The sequence below is a fragment of the Biomphalaria glabrata genome, chromosome 15, assembly GCF_947242115.1.
Source record: "Biomphalaria glabrata chromosome 15, xgBioGlab47.1, whole genome shotgun sequence".
Lineage (NCBI taxonomy): Eukaryota > Metazoa > Mollusca > Gastropoda > Planorbidae > Biomphalaria > Biomphalaria glabrata.
The window spans coordinates 27,048,298-27,073,162 of NC_074725.1; the positions used below are offsets into that span (position 1 = coordinate 27,048,298).

General features: G+C 37.4%; 1 protein-coding gene across 2 annotated transcripts in view; it reads left to right on the plus strand.

Annotated features, from left to right (window-relative positions):
- Positions 1–24,865, plus strand: part of LOC106053487 (ras GTPase-activating protein 3-like) — a 70,434-nt gene that overhangs the window by 2,033 nt on the left and 43,536 nt on the right. For both annotated transcript variants that reach the window (XM_013209044.2, XM_013209046.2), the window contains exons 2-7: positions 1,383–1,500; positions 15,049–15,139; positions 15,877–16,052; positions 21,639–21,798; positions 23,629–23,699; positions 24,045–24,173. In XM_013209044.2, coding sequence (XP_013064498.2) covers positions 1,383–1,500; positions 15,049–15,139; positions 15,877–16,052; positions 21,639–21,798; positions 23,629–23,699; positions 24,045–24,173 — 745 coding nt within the window. The remainder of the gene's footprint in view (positions 1–1,382; positions 1,501–15,048; positions 15,140–15,876; positions 16,053–21,638; positions 21,799–23,628; positions 23,700–24,044; positions 24,174–24,865) is intronic.

Sequence of the window (24,865 nt, forward strand, 5' to 3'; positions counted from 1 at the left end):
TTGACTTTATAACTAACAGGCTGGATAACTTGTGTTTCACAGAAATATATATTAATGGAAGAAGAAGGGGGCAAATCAGGAATATGACTTCAAATACTTGATACTACAGATTTGTGTAACTGACATTGAAATAAATTATCACTATCAATTCGTTCAGTATAGTCATACTCTTCGCCTAAAGCCTCTGTAATATCTACTATATCTTTGACTGTGAATGGATTTCTGACAAGTGCAAATGTGATGTCAGGTAGATTTGGAAAGCATAATCATGAAATCATGAAATTTCTTGACACAAGGTTCATACTCGAGCCCTCTCAGACTAGATACCATTAAAAAAATCAGCATTTTTTCGTTTCATTACATTCTTTTGTTCAAAATTCATTTTCATGAGTTGTACCATTTAATAATGAAAATATTGTCTTCAATAACATGAACTATTACCCGATGGTGTATTACGAATAAATTATAAACTAAAATATGATTCTAAGGCTTAACGATGCATATTATGTATTTACTTACATTCTATTTAAATATTTATGCTTAAAATGCTTAGCCCCATGCTAATCCTAGGTGTAATTTATTAAATTAAACCATTTTGTGCCTTGATTTACCAGGAGCTCCTGGAAAGCTCCTGAGATTGCAAAATATACAGAACTAGAAATCTCTGGAAATTATTAAAATCTTTTGAAAACTCATAAAAATCTCCTGAAATATAGACAAAATTGTCATTTTGGGGTGTACTTCAATATGGAAAACGCCAATCCAACGCACGTTAAAATAAACGGCATGATACAATATCCGTAATTGTGAAATCTGGTGAAAGAAGCATCTTGCACTTCAAACTGATGAATAATTTCTTGAAGATAGATTGAAACCTTTGATAATTCTTGCTACTGAGCGTGATCTATGCAGGAAACATATTTTTATGATATATTGTATGACTTTGTTACACGCAAGGCTCTTAAAGTATTTTGATACTCATACTGATTCATAAAATATCTGCTTCCAATTGTAGTTAGTTTCCAACTGTGTATGAATGAAAACTTAAAGATAATTTTTGTGTATTTTAAAGTTTCCTACTCTGAGTCATAAATAATGAAAGGTAATGTTATATCAATTTACTTTGTTAATCTAGTTCATGCTGTTAGTGTAGCAGACACTCAACATTTTTCCATTGATTGTACATGCTTTTAGAAAAACTGGGTATTATATATATATATATATATATATATATATATATATATATATATATATATATGGACGATTTTCGAATAAATACTTTTTTATTTATTGTATAAATTCGTAGCCATCTATCTTGCTAATCAAAGTTTGGCTTTTTATTTCTATATTAATTTGTCAATAAAATATCTCTTACATTACAGGTGAAGCTAAAGATTTGCCAGCAACATCTTTTTCTAGCAGCTCCAGAAACACATGCTGCGCCATTAAGATAGATTCAGAAGAAATTTTTAGGACAAGTATAGTCGAGAAATCTCTAAAGTAAGTGTTTCCTTTAGTAAGCACTTTCAAACTGTAAATGACACACTTGTCTTTTACTTTAAAAAAAATTTTTGGAGACATCTTAGGGAATTTCTTGAAATATGGGGATGTATGAGATATAATATATTAAATAGTTGAAGGGCGAGCCTTTGGGATGTAAACAAATTTAATGAACAACCATCTTAAGTGACAGAAATAAAAACAGATTGTGTTTATTTGATCACTTAAGAACAATGCCAGAAAATGGAGACGGAAAATAATGTTCCTCGACCCTATAGAAAGAAATTTATATGGAGAGCTCCCTGATTTGGAAACCACTGCACAGTTCATCTCATGTATTGGTCTACTCATCTGAACGCTCCAACTTGATAATGAGAACAAAGTAGAAGAAGAAGTGTTCCTTGAAAAAAAAAGGCAGACCATGAATAAATATCTATCTATCTGTCTGTCTATCTATATATATATATCTAATTTGATGTGCAATGTTTTCTTGTAATACTAGTCTTTTTACAATACCTCTATTCAGGTTGCACCACTAGCAGATCCAGAACTTTGGAATTGGGGGGGGGGGGATTTTTTCCAAACCCTAGCGCCTAGTAAACCCTAACCCTATGCATAAGTGCACGTACAGCATGTATGTATATATATATATATATATTTATGTAATATGAGAATAAAAAAGTGTTTCTCAACCTTGGGCATAAAAAGCAAAAACCAAAAAACAGCTGTACAGCTAGTGGGTCTGGGGGAGCGCTTCATTTCAGAAAGGCATTCACCTGACATCTACAGCTCATTATTCATCCTATTAGAAAAGCACCACTTGAATAATGTGTTACTTGAAAAATATTCTAATATGAATTTATTCGCCCTTAATACATTGTAGTAACAAAAACAAATACAACCTATTCAAAAAATAATATTTGAAATAAAAGCTCATTTGAAAGTGATTTATTTTGTTCAATAGGGCATGTTTGTAACTTTGTTTTGTTATAGAACCATAATTCAAAGCTCTAAACAAAAAATTTCGGAAGTTGGAGGAAAAATTAAGTGGACCAATTAGATTCTACTCTAAATTTTTTACATTTTTAGGATTTAAGTATATATTGTGAGTTTTGACCCAAATTTAATTAAACAATAGAATAATATCAGTTTGAGTAAAGGTTGGAAGAAGGTGACTAGGAAAACAATATTTGGGTTCAGAACTCATCTCGATTGTTACTCTTATACTGAAAAATTTCATATGAATTCTAAATTTTCCAAAATTAAAAAATTTCTTAAAATAAATATGATAAATCTTGTGCAATTACATAAACCCTGTCACCATATTTGACTATTCTGTTCTAAAACGTCATGTTTTCGTCTGGAAATGGCAGAGGGTGGTAGTGAAAATGTTAATCCTGACTCCTTTTTATAATTTCTGCTAATTATTGCATTTGGCATTAAAAAATAGAAGTGGGGCGACTTGATATAAGCATTTAATTTATAGCATATATAAATAATATTAATGACATTTTTTTTTTTAATTTTGTAATTTCTTAACTAAAATACAAAAAAAGAAAAAAAGTATTGGTTTGTCCGATGGGCGGAAGGCGATTGCACCCCTCCCATCTGGTACAACCCTTTTTCATTTTATATTTACCAATGATAAAATTTGTGATAGAGGGGTTCAAATATTAATATGTAGCTTATATTATACAGATATTCAACTAATTTTGTTCACAAATTATGATTTGTATAAAGGAGGTATATTTAACACAACAACACTCTTTCTACCAGTTGTATAGTAGCAGTGAATTAGCCACTGCATTTCCAAGGATACATTTATCTGCATATGGATGTGAGACAGTTGAATGTTTACACCTTTTAAATGTGCTCTTTGTCAGACCACCAAGACTCTGACTTTCCTTTCTGATGCAAGTCCAGAGAGTGTCAGCATGGCATCGAGAGAGGAGATTATGTTTATACTGTTGAACAATGACATGGCTACATTTCTGTTTGTTTTCAACCCATGACACTTTATAAATGATACAATAAAGTCCGAAATACAAATTAGGGATAGTTCCACTGTTATCTGAAGGCTACGACCTGTTACAAAGTAATTGTTTATCGCTTGGCCTAGTGGCTTGTGAGTGACTAAAGGGAATAACCGTGGACAGGCCTAGGTTTGTAAGAATGCCCACAGGTCTAATCACTTAGTTTATTAACCTACGTGACGTTTCATCAGAAATATAAATAGCAACACGTCTTAAAATAGATGATTAATGCTAATGTCAGAATCGGTTATTTCTTATAAATAAAATGGGATTTTAATATATATATGTATTTTGCCACCCCAGGTTGAGAAAATCCGATATTGTATTTGTGTTGTCTGTCATTCTAGCACGTCAATAAAAAAACAATGTACAATGTATCACTTCCGGATCGTCTGCAAACTTCTGCACTCTCTTTGTTGTCTTGTTCCTTTCTGCCTTTCGCGTTAAATCCAGATGCGTTGGATCTAGTTTTGTTTTACTGAAAAATAATATGAAAGGAAAAACATCAAACATAATTTAAAATTTAGCTGAAGATGTTATGAAATGCTTATACAAGATTATTGGATTGGTCCAAACTAATGGAAATTCAGTTGGACTACATTTGTCCACTTTCAGAATTAGACCTACTACGCTGCTTTGGTCGTTACCTGTTAGTTTGAGAATGTTAACATGGAGACCGATTCTGAATTAGTTTGCTTTTCTTCCTGCTGTATGGGAATAAGTGTTTGAACTTATACATCACTTATCTATGATAAATGGAAACTTATCATTTATGCTTGAGACAAACAAACAAACGAACAACTGATGCGCTTCCCTTCTCTAATGTTATTCTCGTGGGCGCGAGTCCAGATCCGTAATTACCGGTATCCAGAGTTTGACGTGAGTTCGCCATCAAGACACATCCTTGAGTTGATCAAAACGTCTTAGAATTTAATTTTAAAACGACCTGATACCGAGCAAATTAAGTAAATAATTTTTTAAACTACGCAATTAAGCGTTCAAAGACCACAGACAGTAATTCCGCCTCAAACTAGTTCAAACCTCTTAGATCTAGCAGCAATAACTCTTCACCGGATGTATCTGGGGATTCGACGTCACGCCAATCTTGGAAGCTGACAGAATTCAACATTAAACGATGACGGAAATATTAATAAGTGTCTTTTCGCTAGTAAAAAAAAATTATTATTGAGCAATGCTTATTACAGTGGGTCACTATTTTTGGCCTTTGACAAATTAATTTCACGTTTCTCTCTCGGCCTTTTGTGGTGTCCTAAATAAAGAACTATCGATCAGCCCCTTGAGCTATCCATTAATTGTATTTTCACAGAGAAGCTTATGTCGTGTGCTATTTTAACAATGGGCGCCGTGTTTCGTGTGAAGACTTCTTTATGACCTGGGCAGAGCATAGCTCATTTTTCAAAATAGAAAATCTAGTTAACTGGTTAAAGTTTATTGACACATTTTTGAGTTTACCGTATCTGGCATATGATGTGACCAAAATGTGAACATTTGTTTTTTAAAGGTAAAAGTAAACTATATGAATGAAATTTTCTTGGTGAATAGAATTGTATATTTCACTTTTATTTCGATAAAAAAAGTTCCCCTTTCAGACCTTGCGGTCTATAGGGCAGATGATGTAAAGGTCATCTGTTTCTGTGGCCCACGGCTTACAAGGGTGTCATGTGGCCAGCACAACGACCATCCGCCTTAACTTTAATGTCAGGTACCCATTTGAGCTGGGCGAACTCAGAGGCGCCCAGAGATCCCGAAATTAAAAATCCCAGTCGTCACCGAGATTCGAACCCGGCACCTTTGGTTCGGAAGTCAAGCGATCAAGTTAAACAAATATTCTACGATTGGTCATTGGCCTTTTAGAGTTATCTGCTGTATACTTTGATCGCATTTGAGTTTATATGCATTCCCCAACAGATCACGACATAATGCACCCAAATCTTGGCATTACACTCGCCAGCTTCTAATAACCAACAGAAGAGTATTTCTGCTTTGCTTCTGCCAATGGTACTGTCCAAGAGAGACACATACTTCCTTAAAGGCCCTCCTCCCTTGGGGGCGGGGTGGGGGTGATCTGCCAGGCGTTGCCTTAAGTATGATAAAAACAAATATTTAAATTATATCTCTGACCAAGCTCTAGAAGTGGAGTGTCGTGTGCTTTTCTTTCTCCTTATGTTTGTATTGATCGTCCTTTTCAAGCTGGATAGACCTGTAGAGTGTTAACATGGAATACATGATTCACATCCAATCTTGAGTTCTTCCCCTTCTTTCCTCCAATTCTTCATGTAGTTATTTGTGACGATCACACTTGCCGGGGATTATATTATCAAACTTGACAAGTCAATGAAGTGAAGAAAGAAACATCTCTCTGTATTTTCTTCAAAACTTCTTTAATAATACTTCTTCAACTTTCACATAAAATTAACTTCTCAATTTACCAACAACTTGACTTGATACTTCATAAATAAAACTTAAAGATACATGAAACTTCACTTAGTATAACTTCAACTTCAAGTAATATAACTTCAGATAATATTACTGCAACTAATAAAACTTTAATTAAATGGACCCCCTTATATCACAAAACTTAACTAACCCTTTACTAAGAGAGGACTTAAGCGATAACTAAGCGAGGACCCCGTCTAACTGACTTTCCCTTAATTTATACCTTTCTTAATCGTACATTCCAGAATCATGGAAACTTCTCCGATAATTATTTTAGTAACTTTGACCTTCTAGGAGCTGACGTGTGCTTTTTTTTTCCCTTAACCTCTTTCTTTGATTGGATACCTAAAATTAACTTGTTTACGCTGGACACTTGCACTGGTTTGACCTCGCTTCTAGAAACTGGTCGAAATAGGTCACAGACTCGACTCGTGACATTATTATTGTAGCATATAATATACAAATTGACTTACTGAGTTTTCTAAAGAAAAAAAACAACTCTTAAGCGTCAGAAAGGATAAAATGAAAATAAAATTGATTGCTACTTTTCAAGATGGTGAGTGGCCGAGGTCCGAGACATTTTAATGTAACTTCAGCCTTCTCCCTTGCACATGATTGGTATAACTGCTGATCAGTTAGCACGAATACGCCACATACTATACAAATTGCATTTTTAAAGAATCTAGGGCATAAGACAATATGTCTTCACATTTGAATTGTTTCGGTGCCAGAGTTTGTTTAAACTTGTTGAATTTAGATGATAAGTAAAGAGATACGATGATAATAGTTGTACCATTTTGATTACAATGTATAAATAGCTTAGGTTTTCAATGCCGGACTAACCTCGGTTGGTGCTCAAAGCAACAGTAGGTTTTGGTCTCCCCTCTTCTTGTATTGAAATGTTAGTAACATACAGACGCAAGATTTAAGTTCATTGTACGATACGCTATTCACGCGACATGTTCCCATTCAATCCCCTCACATCCACCATTATAATTCCGTCTGGCTCCAAGCAGCTTCCTCCAGGCGTCTCTCTCCAACTGTCTCATTGTCTGGCACATCTGCTTCCAAATATCGGCGTCATGTATTTCTTGGCCTTCCCCTCTTTCCTCGTGGGTTGTGATCTACTTCTCAAAGATCAACTAACATCTTTTCTGAAGCTGGCACATGGGGTGTGATCTACTTCTCAAAGATCAACTAACATCTTTTCTGAAGCTGGCACATGGGGTGTGATCTACTTCTCAAAGATCAACTAACATCTTTTCTGAAGCTGACACATGGCGTGTGATCTACTTCTCAAAGATCAGCTAACATCTTTTCTGAAGCTGGCACATGAGGCGTGATCTATTTCTCAAAGATCAGCTAACAACTTTTCTGAAGCTGGCACATGGGGTGTGATCTACTTCTCAAAGATCAGCTAACATCTTTTCTGAAGCTGACACATGGCGTGTGATCTACTTCTCAAAGATCAACTAACATCTTTTCTGAAGCTGACACATGGGGTGTGATCTACTTCTCAAAGATCAGCGAACATCTTTTCTGAAGCTAACACATGGCGTGTGATCTACTTCTAAAAGATCAGCTAACATCTTTTCTGAAGCTGGCACATGAGGCGTGATCTATTTCTCAAAGATCAGCTAACAACTTTTCTGAAGCTGGCACATGAGGCGTGATCTATTTCTCAAAGATCAGCAAAAACCTTATCGGTCAAGAGTCTTCTTCTGTTCTAGCAGTAGTACGTTGACCTTTGAGCTTTGACCTTAATGAACTTTGACTGTTTTACGTTATCAGTTTCTGAACACATCCGGAAACAAATGTGATGTAGGAGACAGGCTCTCCATGGTCTCTGAAGGATGTCTTCTTTTATGGGCAATGTTCTTTGTCACAGAAATCTTGTCGGGCCAGCGAATCGTATTATCATTTTAAGGCAGCACCCCTCCTCTATACGTGTTTAGTTGAGCGCCTTTATCTTGAATACTTTGCTATTCCCCCTAAAAGTCTGAGTTTTTAAAAAAGTAATATTCAAGTTCGATATAATTTTTTTCTTAAAAATAGTCCATGTCAAAGCTATTCTAACCAGTATTGAAGCCTTTTAATTGTAAAAAAAAAAAAGTTAAACCATGTCGAATTCACTGTTTTTTTTTTTTTAAACCGTAGCGAAGCACAAGAAATGAGACAAAAACCTATTGAGGTCTTAGCCACTGAGTAAACCGAACTGAACTGATAGTCATTCAAGTAGGGTTTGAGTATTTCTATTGCACAGCAGATGAGCAATAAGTCGTTGGGGGGATGGCGGCTTGAGAAGTCTTGTCATTGTACTTCCAAACGGAGTTCCCGTCACAAGGGGGGCAGGGAAGTTTAGCCAGCGTGGACCACTAGCACGACTTCGCCAAGTACAAGTATGGGGGGGGGGGGGGGAAACGCTACTAAGTAGTTCCTGAAATTGTGGTCATGTCCTAGATGTGTCGCCCCCCCCCCCCCCCCACCTTTTTAAAGCTGCGCCCTCCCTCCCCGCTGATGAAAGTATTGAAGAGCTAATTAATGAAGTAATTGAACACACTCTTCACCTCCCCCCCCCCCCCCCAAGACAGTCTAATGTGCATTGTGTCAGATTACCTTTGTTGTGGCTAGGAGTGTATATTTTCTACATACTTGTAGTTGACCTACATCCAGCGCGTCTAGACCATACATTGTTCACTGGATTTCCCGTGTCCAACATTTTATTGGCATAACTTATCCTATAACCGATTGTTTTTGTTTTCTAAGTTCTGTTGACTGAACTAGGCTGCAATGTATCTGCGACTCATATCTCTGTCATAGTGTGTTGACTGAGTTGACAGGACGAACACAGAACACTGGAGCTTAGATCAACTCACTGTCTGTCTGGTCAAAAAGTTTGTACACGTTATTTCTCCTACAGCCATTGGTCGGATCAAATGGAAACTTTGCACAATTATTGATTGGCATTGACAAAACACGAATCAATATAAAAAAATAACCTTATAGTCAATCAATTACTGGTAATTAATTATTTTGTTTGATACCAAGGGAAATTAATCCTTCAGTACTCACAGATATTACTAATTATGTAGGGTTTGGTCCCTTTGGGTAATCGTACACATTGTTTCTGCCACACCCATTCTCGAATAAAGATAAAGCTTTAAACAATTATTTATTTTACCTAACAAAAGATAATCAATTTAAAAAAATAGTCATTGGTAATTAATTATGTTGTTTGATATCGAATTAGGGAAATAACGTTTACTTTATTGATATATAGTTTTAATTGCGAAGTTCTTCCCATTAGATAAGCGTTGTTTTAAAAAAGGGTTTGTTATCTCTTGCTTGCGTTTTAAAAAGCTTATATCAACTCACTCCGACAACCAATCTCAGATCAAGCTGAAATTTTACACAATCATTTCTTTTACAACACAGGACTATTGGTAATTAATTATTTTGTTTGGTAGCTCGAACAAGGCAAAGAAATTGTACTTGACTGAAGTGGTGCTATAAGCTGAATGTGTCTCCTTTACAGGTCGCCGCTCTAAATTGTAACCAATAGTATATATTATACAATATTTTCTAGTCATAAGTACCTCGCTAGCAGAGTGGTTAGAATGTCTGCCCGAGGGGGCGTGAACCCCGAGTTCCAATTACTGTAAAATCCAATCAGATATCCCCATGTTCCCAACGGGTCCAGACAAGTATCATAGCGTGTTGAGAAATCTAAAAGTATGAAATAGCGCTAAACAAAAACAGTAGATACAATTATTCATCGCACAGATTCATTGTTCTCTAGATGTAAACTAATTTATACCATTGTTAAAATGTTTTTCTTGTTATATTGAACCATTTTCTTTTTGTTTATGCTCTGTTTACACAATAATAAGGTCCGAAGATTAATGAGGAATACATATTTTGCCATATTTAGCGGAGACATACTCGCTGTCCGGCGATGGCCGATTTAGGTTCTCTTTTCGCCGTCTGCGTCTGTTAGCGGCAGTGGAATTTTTCTTGTTTCAAATGCGTATCACGCGACCTTTATAAGAAACTTCCAGCTGTCTTGTTCGGAAGCCGCCCGCTGCCAGGTTCTCTCTTCGATGTGGTATTGACCTATTTCCTTTCAGGTAGTATTGACCTATTTCCTTTCAGGTAGTATTGACCTATTTCCTTTCTTTTTAAACGTGCCTAGGAAAAGAAAACAACTTCGCATGGATTAAAGAAAATACACGTTTAGATTGATATGACCAGATTACAATAATCCTATTAGTATTTATTTGTTACAGTACTTCTACGATTTACACGAAATAAAATGACTGCCATTCTTTCCCCCTAAAACTCTTTAGACTAAATCTTCCCCTTTGCAGATCAGACTGTGCCTGTTTTATTCCAATGTTTAGGGAAACACCGGTTCGTCCTATATCTTCCCACTTCAACTAAATAACATCAAACATTGTCTACAACAAGGGAAAGCGAGAGACTCTACTGTCCTGTCTCATTGTAACAATTGTTCATGTCTTTAGTAGGCCTCATAACAACTTAGTACTATTGATTCCCCCACCTCGTGCTGTAACCAAGGCGACTGGCATGCATTTCAAATAGTAGTTTTAACGAGTTCAATTTGTTTTGTTTCGGGTTTTGGAATTTGATCGTTTTTTTTTTGTATTTCGGCTCCATTTCTAATTGTCTCGATTTCTTCCCGCAACTCCAAGTTGCTTGCACTTGAATCCCACTCGGTCTCTTGATTTGGTAGGACTTGCAGAATCATTTAGTAGGACTTGCAGAATCATTTGGTAGGACTTGCAGAATTATTTAGTAGGACTTGCAGAATCATTTGGTAGGACTTGCAGAATCATTTGGTAGGACTTGCAGAATCATTTGGTAGGACTTGCAGAATCATTTGCTTTGAGCACCGACCTTAAAAAGTCAATTCAGTTCATTATTTTTATTTTGTCTAAACTTTGTCTTTGTGAGTATGTAGAGCACTGCTGCTTGGCAAGGGATATTCATTTCTAATCTAGAAGAAGACGCTCTTGTCTTGAATCTTCTTTGACGCTTTTCAGAACGTTCTCCTGAAACCTTTCCTTTTGCTCTCCAACTAACGGGCTGTGATTTATTTCTCCAAGATCATCTTAAACTTTTTCGGAAAGACAACAGAGTCCTCTTCTATGCTAGCGGCAGTTCGTTGGCCAATGAACTTTGCAAGTACGTAAATCTGCGACTGGTTTTACGTTCTCAGTATCTGAAGGCATTGAAAGAAGTACAAAGAAACTGCTGCCTCTTGTTGGCTGTTTTCTTGTGTGTCATTGAGAAAGAAACATTTACCAGCCTGAAATCCTTGAATTTTCAGTGCTCCGGGGCACGAAGTGTGATTTTTCTGCTAGTGGTACATAGTTGACCCACGGTTATCAGGTTAGTCGCGAGAACCACTGATAAAGAGCACTGCGATGTCTTTATGTAGGGTTGAAAAAAAAAAATCTATAATCTATTTGGGCGTGTCAATCCGTCTATGAATGATGAATTTAACGCTTTTACTCTGGATTTAGATCTATTGGCTTATATCAATTCTCTCTCTCTCTTTTATTTATTATGTCTCGGTGGCCTAGATATCAGGAGGGCGCAAGTTTGAATTCCTATCAGAGGTGTTTTTTTTTATTGCTTTTGCAAAGGCAGCACGGAAACATTGTTCTAGATACCCCCCCCCCCCCCCCCCCCCCAAAATTGGTCCAGAGATTGAACCATAGCGCACTGAGTAGGCTATAAACATGAAAATCTCTACAAAAGCAATTTTAAAATAATATTTTTTTCCAACCGCAAAATGTATTATTGTACGACTAGATGTATTACAGTATTAGGAGCGCGAAGCGAACATATTCATTTTTTAAGGTCCAAAATTTGTGAACACTGTGGCATGTGCCTTCCGTGTTCTATATTATTTCTGTGTCGAACTTCTGTCGGTCTTTCGCGTTTCAATCGAAAAAAAAAACAACACTAGAAAACCTTTTTACTCTATCTTTTTTTTATTCCTTTGCGAGGCCACTACTAATTTGAGACCTTGGCGGCTGTCTAGTTTGCCCATGCCTAAGGCCAGCCCTGATAGAGGAGACGATTAGGCCAATAAGAAAGTACAAAAAAAGAATCCCCGTTGGGGCGGCTAAGGACGAGTCCATTGCACTGGCTGGACGGTAGAAAGCCTAACATATAATATATATGTCACTATCCATGCGCCGTTTTTTTTTTAAATTGTGGTATAAATTGGGGATTATCCCCGGTGTGCTCGACCTTTGGTCTGACTCCATCCACAGGCTCAGCATATAACAACTTTCGTGATTCTACCATCTGGCATGCGGGTGACATGTCCGAGCCAGCGTAGTCTTCTCTTTGTCAGAGCATAGATCCTGTGAATGGTGGCCAATTTCAAAACTTCCTGATTGGAGATGATCCCTCTAGGACAGGGGCTCTCAACCTGTGGGTCGCGACCCCTTTGGGGGTCGATTGACGATTTGCTAGGGGTCGCCTAAGACCTTCGAAAAATGAATTGTTTTTGTCCATTCTTCTATTGCTGTGTGTGTATGCGGAAGGGGCGGGGTCGCGGCAGAGTGGGGGGTTGTAAAAAGTGGTCGCCGAGCCTAAAAGGTTGAGAACCGCTGCTCGAGGAGATGTACATTATTCGTCTCAGGCAGCGCAAGTGGACATTTAGGAAGAAAAAACAAAAATATAGATCTGCTGTTAAAAAAAAACAACAACCACCCAGTAACATCCTCGAGCTGTCTTGGTGGTTGTCTCATAGTGCTGGTCCACTTAAGACAGGTCGACTCGTTCTAGTGGGTGCGTGTGTTGGGACGGCGCAGTTCACAGACGAAACAAACCCGAGTTTGTGGGTCACGGGGAAACAATTCTTTTATTCTTAGGTGTCGCGTGGGTGGAGGCGTGTAGCCGATGTCTACTAACGTGTCTTCGTTGTAGGCCTGAATGAAACTATTACCAATAAATACACGCGCACGCTAAACACTGGGGGCGACCCATTTTCTTGAACGAGTAGAGAGAATGAAAGTCTATACTAATTCAAAACCAACAGCCTCCACTAGTTATGTAGTTATATAGAGATTTATGCACAGCATACTGAGATAGCTGAATGAGTTGTCGTGCGTGTGCGGTAGGAGGTTGCATTCAGTGACGTAGCTAGGGATTTAGGGGCCGGGATGGGGAGGGGCTATACCTCTTAAGGGGCCCCTGTATTTTCACTTACAACATCACGACGAGATAATGGTGTAATATTTAATGTAAACAAATAATTTCGGACACTCATTTGAGGGGCCATTAAGTGGGGGCCCGAAGAGATTTTCAAAATCGCACCCCTCCTCCCCTCCCCTCCCCACGCCACTGGTTGACAGCAGGAGCGTAGCTAGGAATTTTCCAGCGTTTGGAGGCCCAGGGGCTTGACTTCTTTGGGAGCCCCTGCATTTTGTGTTATATTTTAATGTAAAGAAAATTCGAGGGCCCCCCTCAAGTGGGTGCCCCGGGGATTTTCAAATTCTCCCCCCCCCCCCCAACCTCCCCCCACCCTAGCTACGCCACTGACTGCCTGTTTACAAAAACGTGTGCATTGTTTTGTACTGACCAGTGGTTTTATGGGAAATAGCATTTGAATGTGTACACCAGTCCACAGCTTACCTATCTCATTATGCAAAGGGACGGTGGCAAGATTGACCACTTTTGAAAATTTTGTCTCTCTACATTGGATTGTCACCAGACTTCCAGCTCTTCCATTTATTTCAACGTGGAGATCTCTATCTTTATCTTCTCTCTCCTTGAATCGATTTGTTTGCTTTTTAAATGGCATCTGTGACTCCGAGCCAATCTTATTGATCACCTCCCAGTGTGGCAGTTTGCTGTGGCATGTGGGATAATGGATCAAGTCTTACTAGTCTATGCCAGCTCTCGCTCTCTCCTTGGCTTGACATGTAGTTTCTTCTGCTTGATGAGCCGGCCCTGTTTGGGAAGCAAATAATTGAGTTACTTTTTTTTTGTGGTCTGGCTAGACTTAGATGTACCTAGTTTTAAAGTGACATAGCTTGAATCATTGTCACTTAGATCTACCTAGTTTTAAAGTAACATAACTTGAATCATTGTCACTTAGATCTACCTAGTTTTAAAGAAACATAGCTTGAATCATTGTCACTTAGATCTATCTAGTTTTAAAGAAACATAGCTTGAATCAATGTCACTTAGATCTACCTAGTTTTAAAGAAACATAGCTTGAATCATTGTCACTTAGATCTACCTAGTTTTAAAGTAACATAGCTTGAATCATTGTCACTTAGATCTACCTAGTTTTAAAGAAACATAACTTGAATCATTGTCACTTAGATCATAAATGTGGACATTAGGAAATGTAACAAGGAAACTGTTGACAAATACTTAGTATTGACTCCCACTGATAATTTGGCAGCACTAATTATGAACTCACCCAATACCAGAACTTTCAGGCAGTTTGTTTCTCTCTCTCTCTCTTTTCTCCCACCTAATAAGATAAACTAAATTGGTCCAAAGGTCACTGAAGAAGAAGAAGAAGGCTTGCAGCCAAACAGTGACTAATGATTCTTTTTTTTTTTATCTTCTGTTCATTATTAGTTTAAATGTCAACAAAGGACTATTTTTGCCAGCCCTGTCCAACTAGTCTATATATAATAGGTCTGGCTTGTCCTGTCCAACTGGTCTTATAATATGTCAAGAAAAAGAATTAACACAAGAGGTTCCCAACCTTTCGGAGACTTCACCTCTGCTATCCTCTGCTCTTTTCTAACTGTGCCATCACCTAATAAAAATATATATTATGAAATAGTTCTCAAAATGTTGAGAGTTATAAACTCCTCATGGAAGAAATTTGAATACAATTACAAAGCAACTCAAATTATTTCCAGGGCATCTAAAATAAAAGAATTAATCTAGGAGCTTGCAACAAAAAGAATTAATCAAGGAGCTTTTGACAATAAAACAGTTCTCTTTTATTTTTTAGTTCAAGTCAAGAGATTATTCATTTCTGTTTCTTTTTCAGTCCCTTTTTTGGTGCAGACTTTAAAGGAGAAATTCCCAAAAAATTTCGCTTATTGTCATTTTATGTGTATGAAGTTGGAAACAAAAACAAGGTAAGTCTTGGAGAGGGGGGGGGGGGGTCATGAGAACTACTTTGGAATTTGACATAGTAATATGAATGTATGTAAGTCTTGGGGGGGGGGGGTCATGAGAACTACTTTGGAATTTGACATAGTAATATGAATGTATGTAAGTCTTGGAGGGGGGGGGTCATGCGAAATAGTTTAGAATTTGACAAAGTAATATGAATGTAGGTAAGTCTTGGAGGGGGGGGGGGAGTCATGCAAAATAGAACCTGACAAAGTCATATGAATGTAATTTTAAAGTTGTTGTTTTTTTTCAATTTAAAAAAAAATAATTTTATGCCTTTGGTCCATCATAGGTTTTTAACCCAAATATTTTAAAATTCTATTCTTCTCCAAAAGTATCTATGAAACTTAATTCTCAGACCTGAAATGCTTATCTTTTGAGGGGGAATGGGGGGGGGGTTATAAATTTGCTTTATAAAAAATTGATGTCATGATCCTGATATTACTGGCTCTATTGATTTTGCATGCAATATAAAGCATATTTAATTAATTCAATTTTTATTTTTCACACTCTCTTGTTTTCCCCAATCACAGTAATTGTAAATAAGGGATGAGGGTTTACTTTTTGTATGACATCTTTAATGAAATATTTTAAACAAAACACAAATAGACTTTTTTCTTTCCTGTAAATAACTGAAAGTTATGACAACTGACTAAAGAGTTTGAAAAACAAGCCCTAATGTAGGCTGTCTATGAAATAGGTTTTAGGAAAAGTTTCCTTGAAAAAGGAAGAGCTCTACAAATATCATCAGAAAGAGCACTGGTTTCCACTGACCTATCAAGATGGCGATACTGAAGTACAAGGCAAAGTACAGGTGGAGATCCGGCTAGATGAGTGCCTTAACTCCTCGGATAGCTCACACAGGGTCGCTGTCAAGTAAGTCTTGCCACAAGTGCTTCTTTCATTCTTCACTCTTTCTCTCCTAAGTGACGATGCCAACGTTGGTTTGACCCTTGACCCCCCTCATTAAACTAAATTGCTTTTGGATTTATAAACTTTACTATCTGTTGTGTAAAAAGAGAACGCATTCTCCTATAATTCAATGCCAAATAAAACTATTTCTGATAACAAACAAAAGAGTTATTGAAGTTAAATCATAGCAGGATAGTGAAATACATTGGAGCAAAATGAATAATTCTATTGAAATGAGGAAAATATTATGGTGAGAAAAAGTTAACTCAATCGAAATAATATGACATTGACTTCAGTCCGAATAATGCAAAAGAAAACTATGCAATTCCAGTTGTGTCTTACATATTTGGCTTATCTGATGCAAGCTCATTACTAAGCAATTGAGGATCAAGTCACATAGCTTAACAAAGAAATGAAGGGAAAAAAAAGAAGGTCATGCTGTTCTTGGCATTAATACTAAAAAGTCTTGTCTTTGAGCCCTAGGATTAAGGAGGAGCGCAGTATTCATGTGGCTGTGCAGTCCTAGCTGTGATAAGGTAGTATCCTCCAGCCTGTGCTGAGTATTTTTAAAGTGGTAATTGGTTTGGGCTGCCCAGTACCACTCTTTAAATGTCATTCACAGTGGCACAGACATCTGAGACGGCTGTGAATAGCAGATGTAGCTTTTATTTCAGAGTTACCATCTCCTAGCTTGGATGTCGACCAAGGCTATAGTGACCAGTCTGAGACCTGAACAACAGATAGTTGTAGATTTTAATTTGGAGTTTCCATCTCTTAGACTGGCTGCTGACCAAGGTTATAGTGCCCAGTCTGAGACCTGAACAACAGATAGTTGTAGATTTTAATTTGGAGTTTCCATCTCTTAGACTGGCTGCCGACCAAGGTTATAGTGTACAGTCTGAGACCTGAACAACAGATAGTTGTAGGTTTTAATTTGGAGTTTCCATCTCCTAGACTGGCTACCGACCAAGGTTATAGTGCCCAGTCTGAGACCTGAACAACAGATAGTTGTAGGTTTTAATTTGGAGTTTCCATCTCCTAGATTGGCTGCTCACCAAGGTTATAGTGCCCAGTCTGAGACCTGAACAACAGATAGTTGTAGGTTTTAATTTGGAGTTTCCATCTCCTAGATTGGCTGCTGAGCAAGGTTATAGTGTACAGTCTGAGACCTGAACAACAGATAGTTGTAGGTTTTAATTTGGAGTTTCCATCTCCTAGATTGGCTGCTGAGCAAGGTTATAGTGTACAGTCTGAGACCTGAACAACAGATAGTTGTAGGTTTTAATTTGGAGTTTCCATCTCCTAGATTGGCTGCTGAGCAAGGTTATAGTGTACAGTCTGAGACCTGAACAACAGATAGTTGTAGGTTTTAATTTGGAGTTTCCATCTCCTAGACTGGCTACCGACCAAGGTTATAGTGCCCAGTCTGAGACCTGAACAACAGATAGTTGTAGGTTTTAATTTGGAGTTTCCATCTCCTAGACTGGCTACCGACCAAGGTTATAGTGCCCAGTCTGAGACCTGAACAACAGATAGTTGTAGGTTTTAATTTGGAGTTTCCATCTCCTAGACTGGCTACCGACCAAGGTTATAGTGTACAGTCTGAGACCTGAACAACAGATAGTTGTAGGTTTTAATTTGGAGTTTCCATCTCCTAGACTGGCTACCGACCAAGGTTATAGTGCCCAGTCTGAGACCTGAACAACAGATAGTTGTAGGTTTTAATTTGGAGTTTCCATCTCCTAGACTGGCTACCGACCAAGGTTATAGTGTACAGTCTGAGACCTGAACAACAGATAGTTGTAGATTTTAATTTGGAGTTTCCATCTCCTAGACTGGCTACCGACCAAGGTTATAGTGTACAGTCTGAGACCTGAACAACAGATAGTTGTAGGTTTTAATTTGGAGTTTCCATCTCCTAGACTGGCTACCGACCAAGGTTATAGTGCCCAGTCTGAGACCTGAACAACAGATAGTTGTAGGTTTTAATTTGGAGTTTCCATCTCCTAGACTGGCTACCGACCAAGGTTATAGTGTACAGTCTGAGACCTGAACAACAGATAGTTGTAGATTTTAATTTGGAGTTTCCATCTCCTAGACTGGCTACCGACCAAGGTTATAGTGTACAGTCTGAGACCTGAACAACAGATAGTTGTAGGTTTTAATTTGGAGTTTCCATCTCCTAGACTGGCTACCGACCAAGGTTATAGTGTACAGTCTGAGACCTGAACAACAGATAGTTGTAGGTTTTAATTTGGAGTTTCCATCTCCTAGATTGGCTACCGACCAAGGTTATAGTGTACAGTCTGAGACCTGAACAACAGATAGTTGTAGGTTTTAATTTGGAGTTTCCATCTCCTAGACTGGCTACCGACCAAGGTTATAGTGCCCAGTCTGAGACCTGAACAACAGATAGTTGTAGGTTTTAATTTGGAGTTTCCATCTCCTAGACTGGCTACCGACCAAGGTTATAGTGTACAGTCTGAGACCTGAACAACAGATAGTTGTAGGTTTTAATTTGGAGTTTCCATCTCCTAGACTGGCTACCGACCAAGGTTATAGTGCCCAGTCTGAGACCTGAACAACAGATAGTTGTAGGTTTTAATTTGGAGTTTCCATCTCCTAGACTGGCTACCGACCAAGGTTATAGTGTACAGTCTGAGACCTGAACAACAGATAGTTGTAGGTTTTAATTTGGAGTTTCCATCTCCTAGATTGGCTACCGACCAAGGTTATAGTGTACAGTCTGAGACCTGAACAACAGATAGTTGTAGGTTTTAATTTGGAGTTTCCATCTCCTAGACTGGCTACCGACCAAGGTTATAGTGTACAGTCTGAGACCTGAACAACAGATAGTTGTAGGTTTTAATTTGGAGTTTCCATCTCCTAGATTGGCTGCTGACCAAGGTTATAGTGTACAGTCTGAGACCTGAACAACAGATAGTTGTAGGTTTTAATTTGGAGTTTCCATCTCCTAGACTGGCTACCGACCAAGGTTATAGTGCCCAGTCTGAGACCTGAACAACAGATAGTTGTAGGTTTTAATTTGGAGTTTCCATCTCCTAGATTGGCTGCTCACCAAGGTTATAGTGCCCAGTCTGAGACCTGAACAACAGATAGTTGTAGGTTTTAATTTGGAGTTTCCATCTCCTAGATTGGCTGCTGAGCAAGGTTATAGTGTACAGTCTGAGACCTGAACAACAGATAGTTGTAGGTTTTAATTTGGAGTTTCCATCTCCTAGATTGGCTGCCGAGCAAGGTTATAGTGTACAGTCTGAGACCTGAACAACAGATAGTTGTAGGTTTTAATTTGGAGTTTCCATCTCCTAGATTGGCTGCTGAGCAAGGTTATAGTGTACAGTCTGAGACCTGAACAACAGATAGTTGTAGGTTTTAATTTGGAGTTTCCATCTCCTAGACTGGCTACCGACCAAGGTTATAGTGCCCAGTCTGAGACCTGAACAACAGATAGTTGTAGGTTTTAATTTGGAGTTTCCATCTCCTAGACTGGCTACCGACCAAGGTTATAGTGCCCAGTCTGAGACCTGAACAACAGATAGTTGTAGGTTTTAATTTGGAGTTTCCATCTCCTAGACTGGCTACCGACCAAGGTTATAGTGTACAGTCTGAGACCTGAACAACAGATAGTTGTAGGTTTTAATTTGGAGTTTCCATCTCCTAGACTGGCTACCGACCAAGGTTATAGTGCCCAGTCTGAGACCTGAACAACAGATAGTTGTAGGTTTTAATTTGGAGTTTCCATCTCCTAGACTGGCTACCGACCAAGGTTATAGTGTACAGTCTGAGACCTGAACAACAGATAGTTGTAGATTTTAATTTGGAGTTTCCATCTCCTAGACTGGCTACCGACCAAGGTTATAGTGTACAGTCTGAGACCTGAACAACAGATAGTTGTAGGTTTTAATTTGGAGTTTCCATCTCCTAGACTGGCTACCGACCAAGGTTATAGTGCCCAGTCTGAGACCTGAACAACAGATAGTTGTAGGTTTTAATTTGGAGTTTCCATCTCCTAGACTGGCTACCGACCAAGGTTATAGTGTACAGTCTGAGACCTGAACAACAGATAGTTGTAGATTTTAATTTGGAGTTTCCATCTCCTAGACTGGCTACCGACCAAGGTTATAGTGTACAGTCTGAGACCTGAACAACAGATAGTTGTAGGTTTTAATTTGGAGTTTCCATCTCCTAGACTGGCTACCGACCAAGGTTATAGTGTACAGTCTGAGACCTGAACAACAGATAGTTGTAGGTTTTAATTTGGAGTTTCCATCTCCTAGATTGGCTACCGACCAAGGTTATAGTGTACAGTCTGAGACCTGAACAACAGATAGTTGTAGGTTTTAATTTGGAGTTTCCATCTCCTAGACTGGCTACCGACCAAGGTTATAGTGCCCAGTCTGAGACCTGAACAACAGATAGTTGTAGGTTTTAATTTGGAGTTTCCATCTCCTAGACTGGCTACCGACCAAGGTTATAGTGTACAGTCTGAGACCTGAACAACAGATAGTTGTAGGTTTTAATTTGGAGTTTCCATCTCCTAGACTGGCTACCGACCAAGGTTATAGTGCCCAGTCTGAGACCTGAACAACAGATAGTTGTAGGTTTTAATTTGGAGTTTCCATCTCCTAGACTGGCTACCGACCAAGGTTATAGTGTACAGTCTGAGACCTGAACAACAGATAGTTGTAGGTTTTAATTTGGAGTTTCCATCTCCTAGATTGGCTACCGACCAAGGTTATAGTGTACAGTCTGAGACCTGAACAACAGATAGTTGTAGGTTTTAATTTGGAGTTTCCATCTCCTAGACTGGCTACCGACCAAGGTTATAGTGTACAGTCTGAGACCTGAACAACAGATAGTTGTAGGTTTTAATTTGGAGTTTCCATCTCCTAGATTGGCTGCTGACCAAGGTTATAGTGTACAGTCTGAGACCTGAACAACAGATAGTTGTAGGTTTTAATTTGGAGTTTCCATCTCCTAGACTGGCTGCTGACCAAGGTTATAGTGCCCAGTCTGAGACCTGAACAACAGATAGTTGTAGGTTTTAATTTGGAGTTTCCATCTCCTAGACTGGCTGCTGACCAAGGTTATAGTGCCCAGTCTGAGACCTGAACAACAGATAGTTGTAGGTTTTAATTTGGAGTTTCCATCTCCTAGACTGGCTACTGACCAAGGTTATAGTGTACAGTCTGAGACCTGAACAACAGATAGTTGTAGGTTTTAATTTGGAGTTTCCATCTCCTAGACTGGCTGCTGACCAAGGTTATAGTGCCCAGTCTGAGACCTGAACAACAGATAGTTGTAGGTTTTAATTTGGAGTTTCCATCTCCTAGACTGGCTGCTGACCAAGGTTATAGTGCCCAGTCCTCCCACAGGCTGAATTGCAGTTGTTTTATTTAGGTTTCATTTAAATTTCCATTATTACATACTGGGTTGTCACATGACTGGGAAAACAGGAATTTAGTTTAAAAAACAAACAAACAAGCAAGAAATCAGAATTTTATTTATTATTTATTTGTGTGTTTTCAGGGTGTTGGAATGTAGTGACCTGCCAGTCATTAATGGCTCATGCAACCCCTATGCTGTGGTCACTCTCTCAAGTGGCAAGACAAAGAGTAAAGACATCAGGAAGACAGTGGTCAAGAAAAAAACAATCTGTCCACAGTTTGAGGAGACTTTCTTCTTCCCTGTAAGTCAGCAAACTGAACTAAAGGTCATTTGTTTCTAGTGATTATTTATATTGCTAGAGCTTGTTTGTCTTGAAGCATTTGAATACAAGCTAATGAAAAGCAGAAAAGAAAAAAATAGCCATATTGACAACTTCAATAGTTTAGACCAGTGTTTCCCAAACTGTTCCATGAAACCCTAGTGTTTGGTGAAGCCTGAATAAGTGTTCCATGAACTACTTGGAGTGATCGTTAAATGAACTTGTGTGTTACCCGTGCTTGTAATCGTGCTAGTATTTGTAATCGTGTTCGCATTATCGTAGTCTGTGAATCGTGACCAGTCTGTACTGTGTTATTGTGTGTATCAGTCGTGTTTTATTGAAATAAAGCCTTGTTGCTAAGGTTATGAATTGATTTAGTATATTACACTACTGGAATAATTAATTATTCACCATGTGAATGAATCTCTCTAAAAAAAATAAGCAAGGTATTCGCTAAATGCTCGGAATGTACAAAATGTTCCTTAGACAAAAAAGTTTGGGAAACACTGCATTAGACTTTGATTATAATAAAACAATATCTATGAATAATATTTGAACTAAGCATTATAAAACATTTATTTATATTGAAAGACCAGTATTGAAAAATATTTATTATAACTAAACACCATCTATTAAGCAGTATATATAATTTAGCACTAACTTTAAAAGATATTTATGTAATGAAAAATTTAAATATTTTAATTTTGTTTTTGTTTTATTTTGTAGAACTTCTTCAGTTTTTAATATGCTACAATAATATACAATATATAATATAGAACAGTATATTGTTTTAAATTTAGTCTTTCATCAGAATTATTTCCTCTATTTGATGGTTAAATGCAAATGTTTTGGGTTGTTTTCTATACTTTAATACAAAGCTTATATCAAGTCTGTCTGTCTAGTAATAAGTTTCTATACGTTTTTCTCCGACACCCAATCTCAGATCAAGCTGAAATTTTGCACATTATTTCTTTTAACTGATAAATAAGTATTAGTTAATTGACAAAAAATTAACCAATTAGTTAATCAACTATTGGTAATTAATCATTTTTTGGTATCTCAAACAAGAGAAAAAAATTTTACTTGGTGGTATAAGCTGAATTAGTCCCCTTTATAGGTCACCGCTTTAAAGTAAGTTTCAAACAAACAGTAGATAATTATAGTCTTCTATTTACACACCTCACTAGCAGATTGGTTAGAATGTTGGCTTGAGGAGGTTCGATACACGACTTTTAATTCAGGTCGTTCCCCTTTAAAATTTTTTTATAAATGCTTTTAAAAAAAATTATTACAGTAACATTCACACAAATATCTTTTTTTTTTCTCTTGCCCCCCCCCCCCCCCTCTCATTTTTCCAACTGGTTCAGACAAGTGATAGGGTCGTGATAGGTAATATTGAGAAAGCTAAAAGCATGATATAGTGCTAAACAAAAACAATTGGTCAAAATATTTCTAATAGCACAGATTTATTGTTGTAATTGTAGATCTATTACAAATTTAATGACAGGACTGATCCAAAGTAATTGATACAACTACACTTCGTATAAGCTTTTTTTATAAAAAAAAATATTTTTACTGTTTTTCTTGCAATAGTAATGTAATCAGAAACTAAAATTATCACGTTAGAACTTTTCTTTTTCATGTTATTTAATAGACATCTAGAAATGAGTGTTGGGTCCATTCCATGAAATGTTATATAGTGCTATGTTTTCACTTGAGACATTGCTCTTTAGATAAGTACCCAGTCAGTGTCATTTTAATTAGTTTCTTCTAGAGTTTTTCTTATTTCATTCTTATTTTAATTCCATTCAGATTGAGAAATCTCAAGGAGTCGAGAGAAGTTCTTCCTATATAGTAGATGATGTTGTTTCTCTGGAGGTCAGGTTAGTCTTGCTACTTTCTATCGACTTTTTTTTTTTTTTTACAAGGGTTCTCACTAAACAAAGTGATTCGAGTACACACTTTAGTAGTCATTTAAACAATCTCATCACTTGTTTAGATTCTACTTTCAATTTGGTTAATTGAAAACATTAATTAATAATACAACTAAAAAAGGGCTTTAAAGTTGTTTTTTTTAATACTCTGGGAAACAAAAACATTTTTTTGTGTAATACTTTTTTTTTGTGTTAATTATCAGACATTTGTATATTTAAAATATTTATGTTTTTATACTTGCTTAGAATATGTTGTTTTTTTCTCTAAAGACTAAGTGTTTTTTGTTTTTACAGTGTTTCTCTGTTTCATGATGACTCCAAAGTATCTCGTGAAATGTTAGGTCACATGTTCAAAGGCTGTTTCCTTGGTGAAGTGAAGATACCTATAGTGTTTAATGACTTGAATAGACCACATAAAGCCTGGTAGGAATTGTATGTCTATTGCTTTCTTTTTTCATATTTTTTTTTTTTGGTGTTGGTTTTAAAGTATTGGACTTATCATGCATCATGTCACATCGTCACAGAGTGAATTATAGTTTTAAAAGATGGATTTAACATTGGGAACCAAATGACTCCAGCCGAGCCATTCCTAAAAAAGGCCTGAATACTGGCCTGCAATAACATCACAATTTGTGGGAAGATCGATTTCTTGTTGCCACCTCACAGATTTGTATGACATGGCAATGAGCTAATAGTCTAATCTGCCCACAGGTTGTGAGGATTTAGGTTAGCATTCAGGCCTTCTCTAATGATTGGTCTCACTGCAGCTCATGTTTTGAGTTCAAATGTTTCTGCTGATGATTAGGTTATTGAGTACAAAAGTCAAGTACTTCTGCATTCCTCCCAAAAATGTAACTAATTGGGTAGTGTTAGGTAGATTCAGGTAGCACCTCATGCCCAATTTTAAATACATGTCACTGTCTGGAATTTGAGCCTGGATTTTTGTTTTCATAGTGAAGAATTACCATTCCACCACTAAAATGATATTTTTTGTGTATGCTGTAGTAATGTTAGAAGATATTTGATCAAAACAAAATTATAGCCATATTGAAAATAAATTCAAAGGTTAGTCAGTTTATCACTAGTGAATGAGATCCACATCACAAGGTCATCAG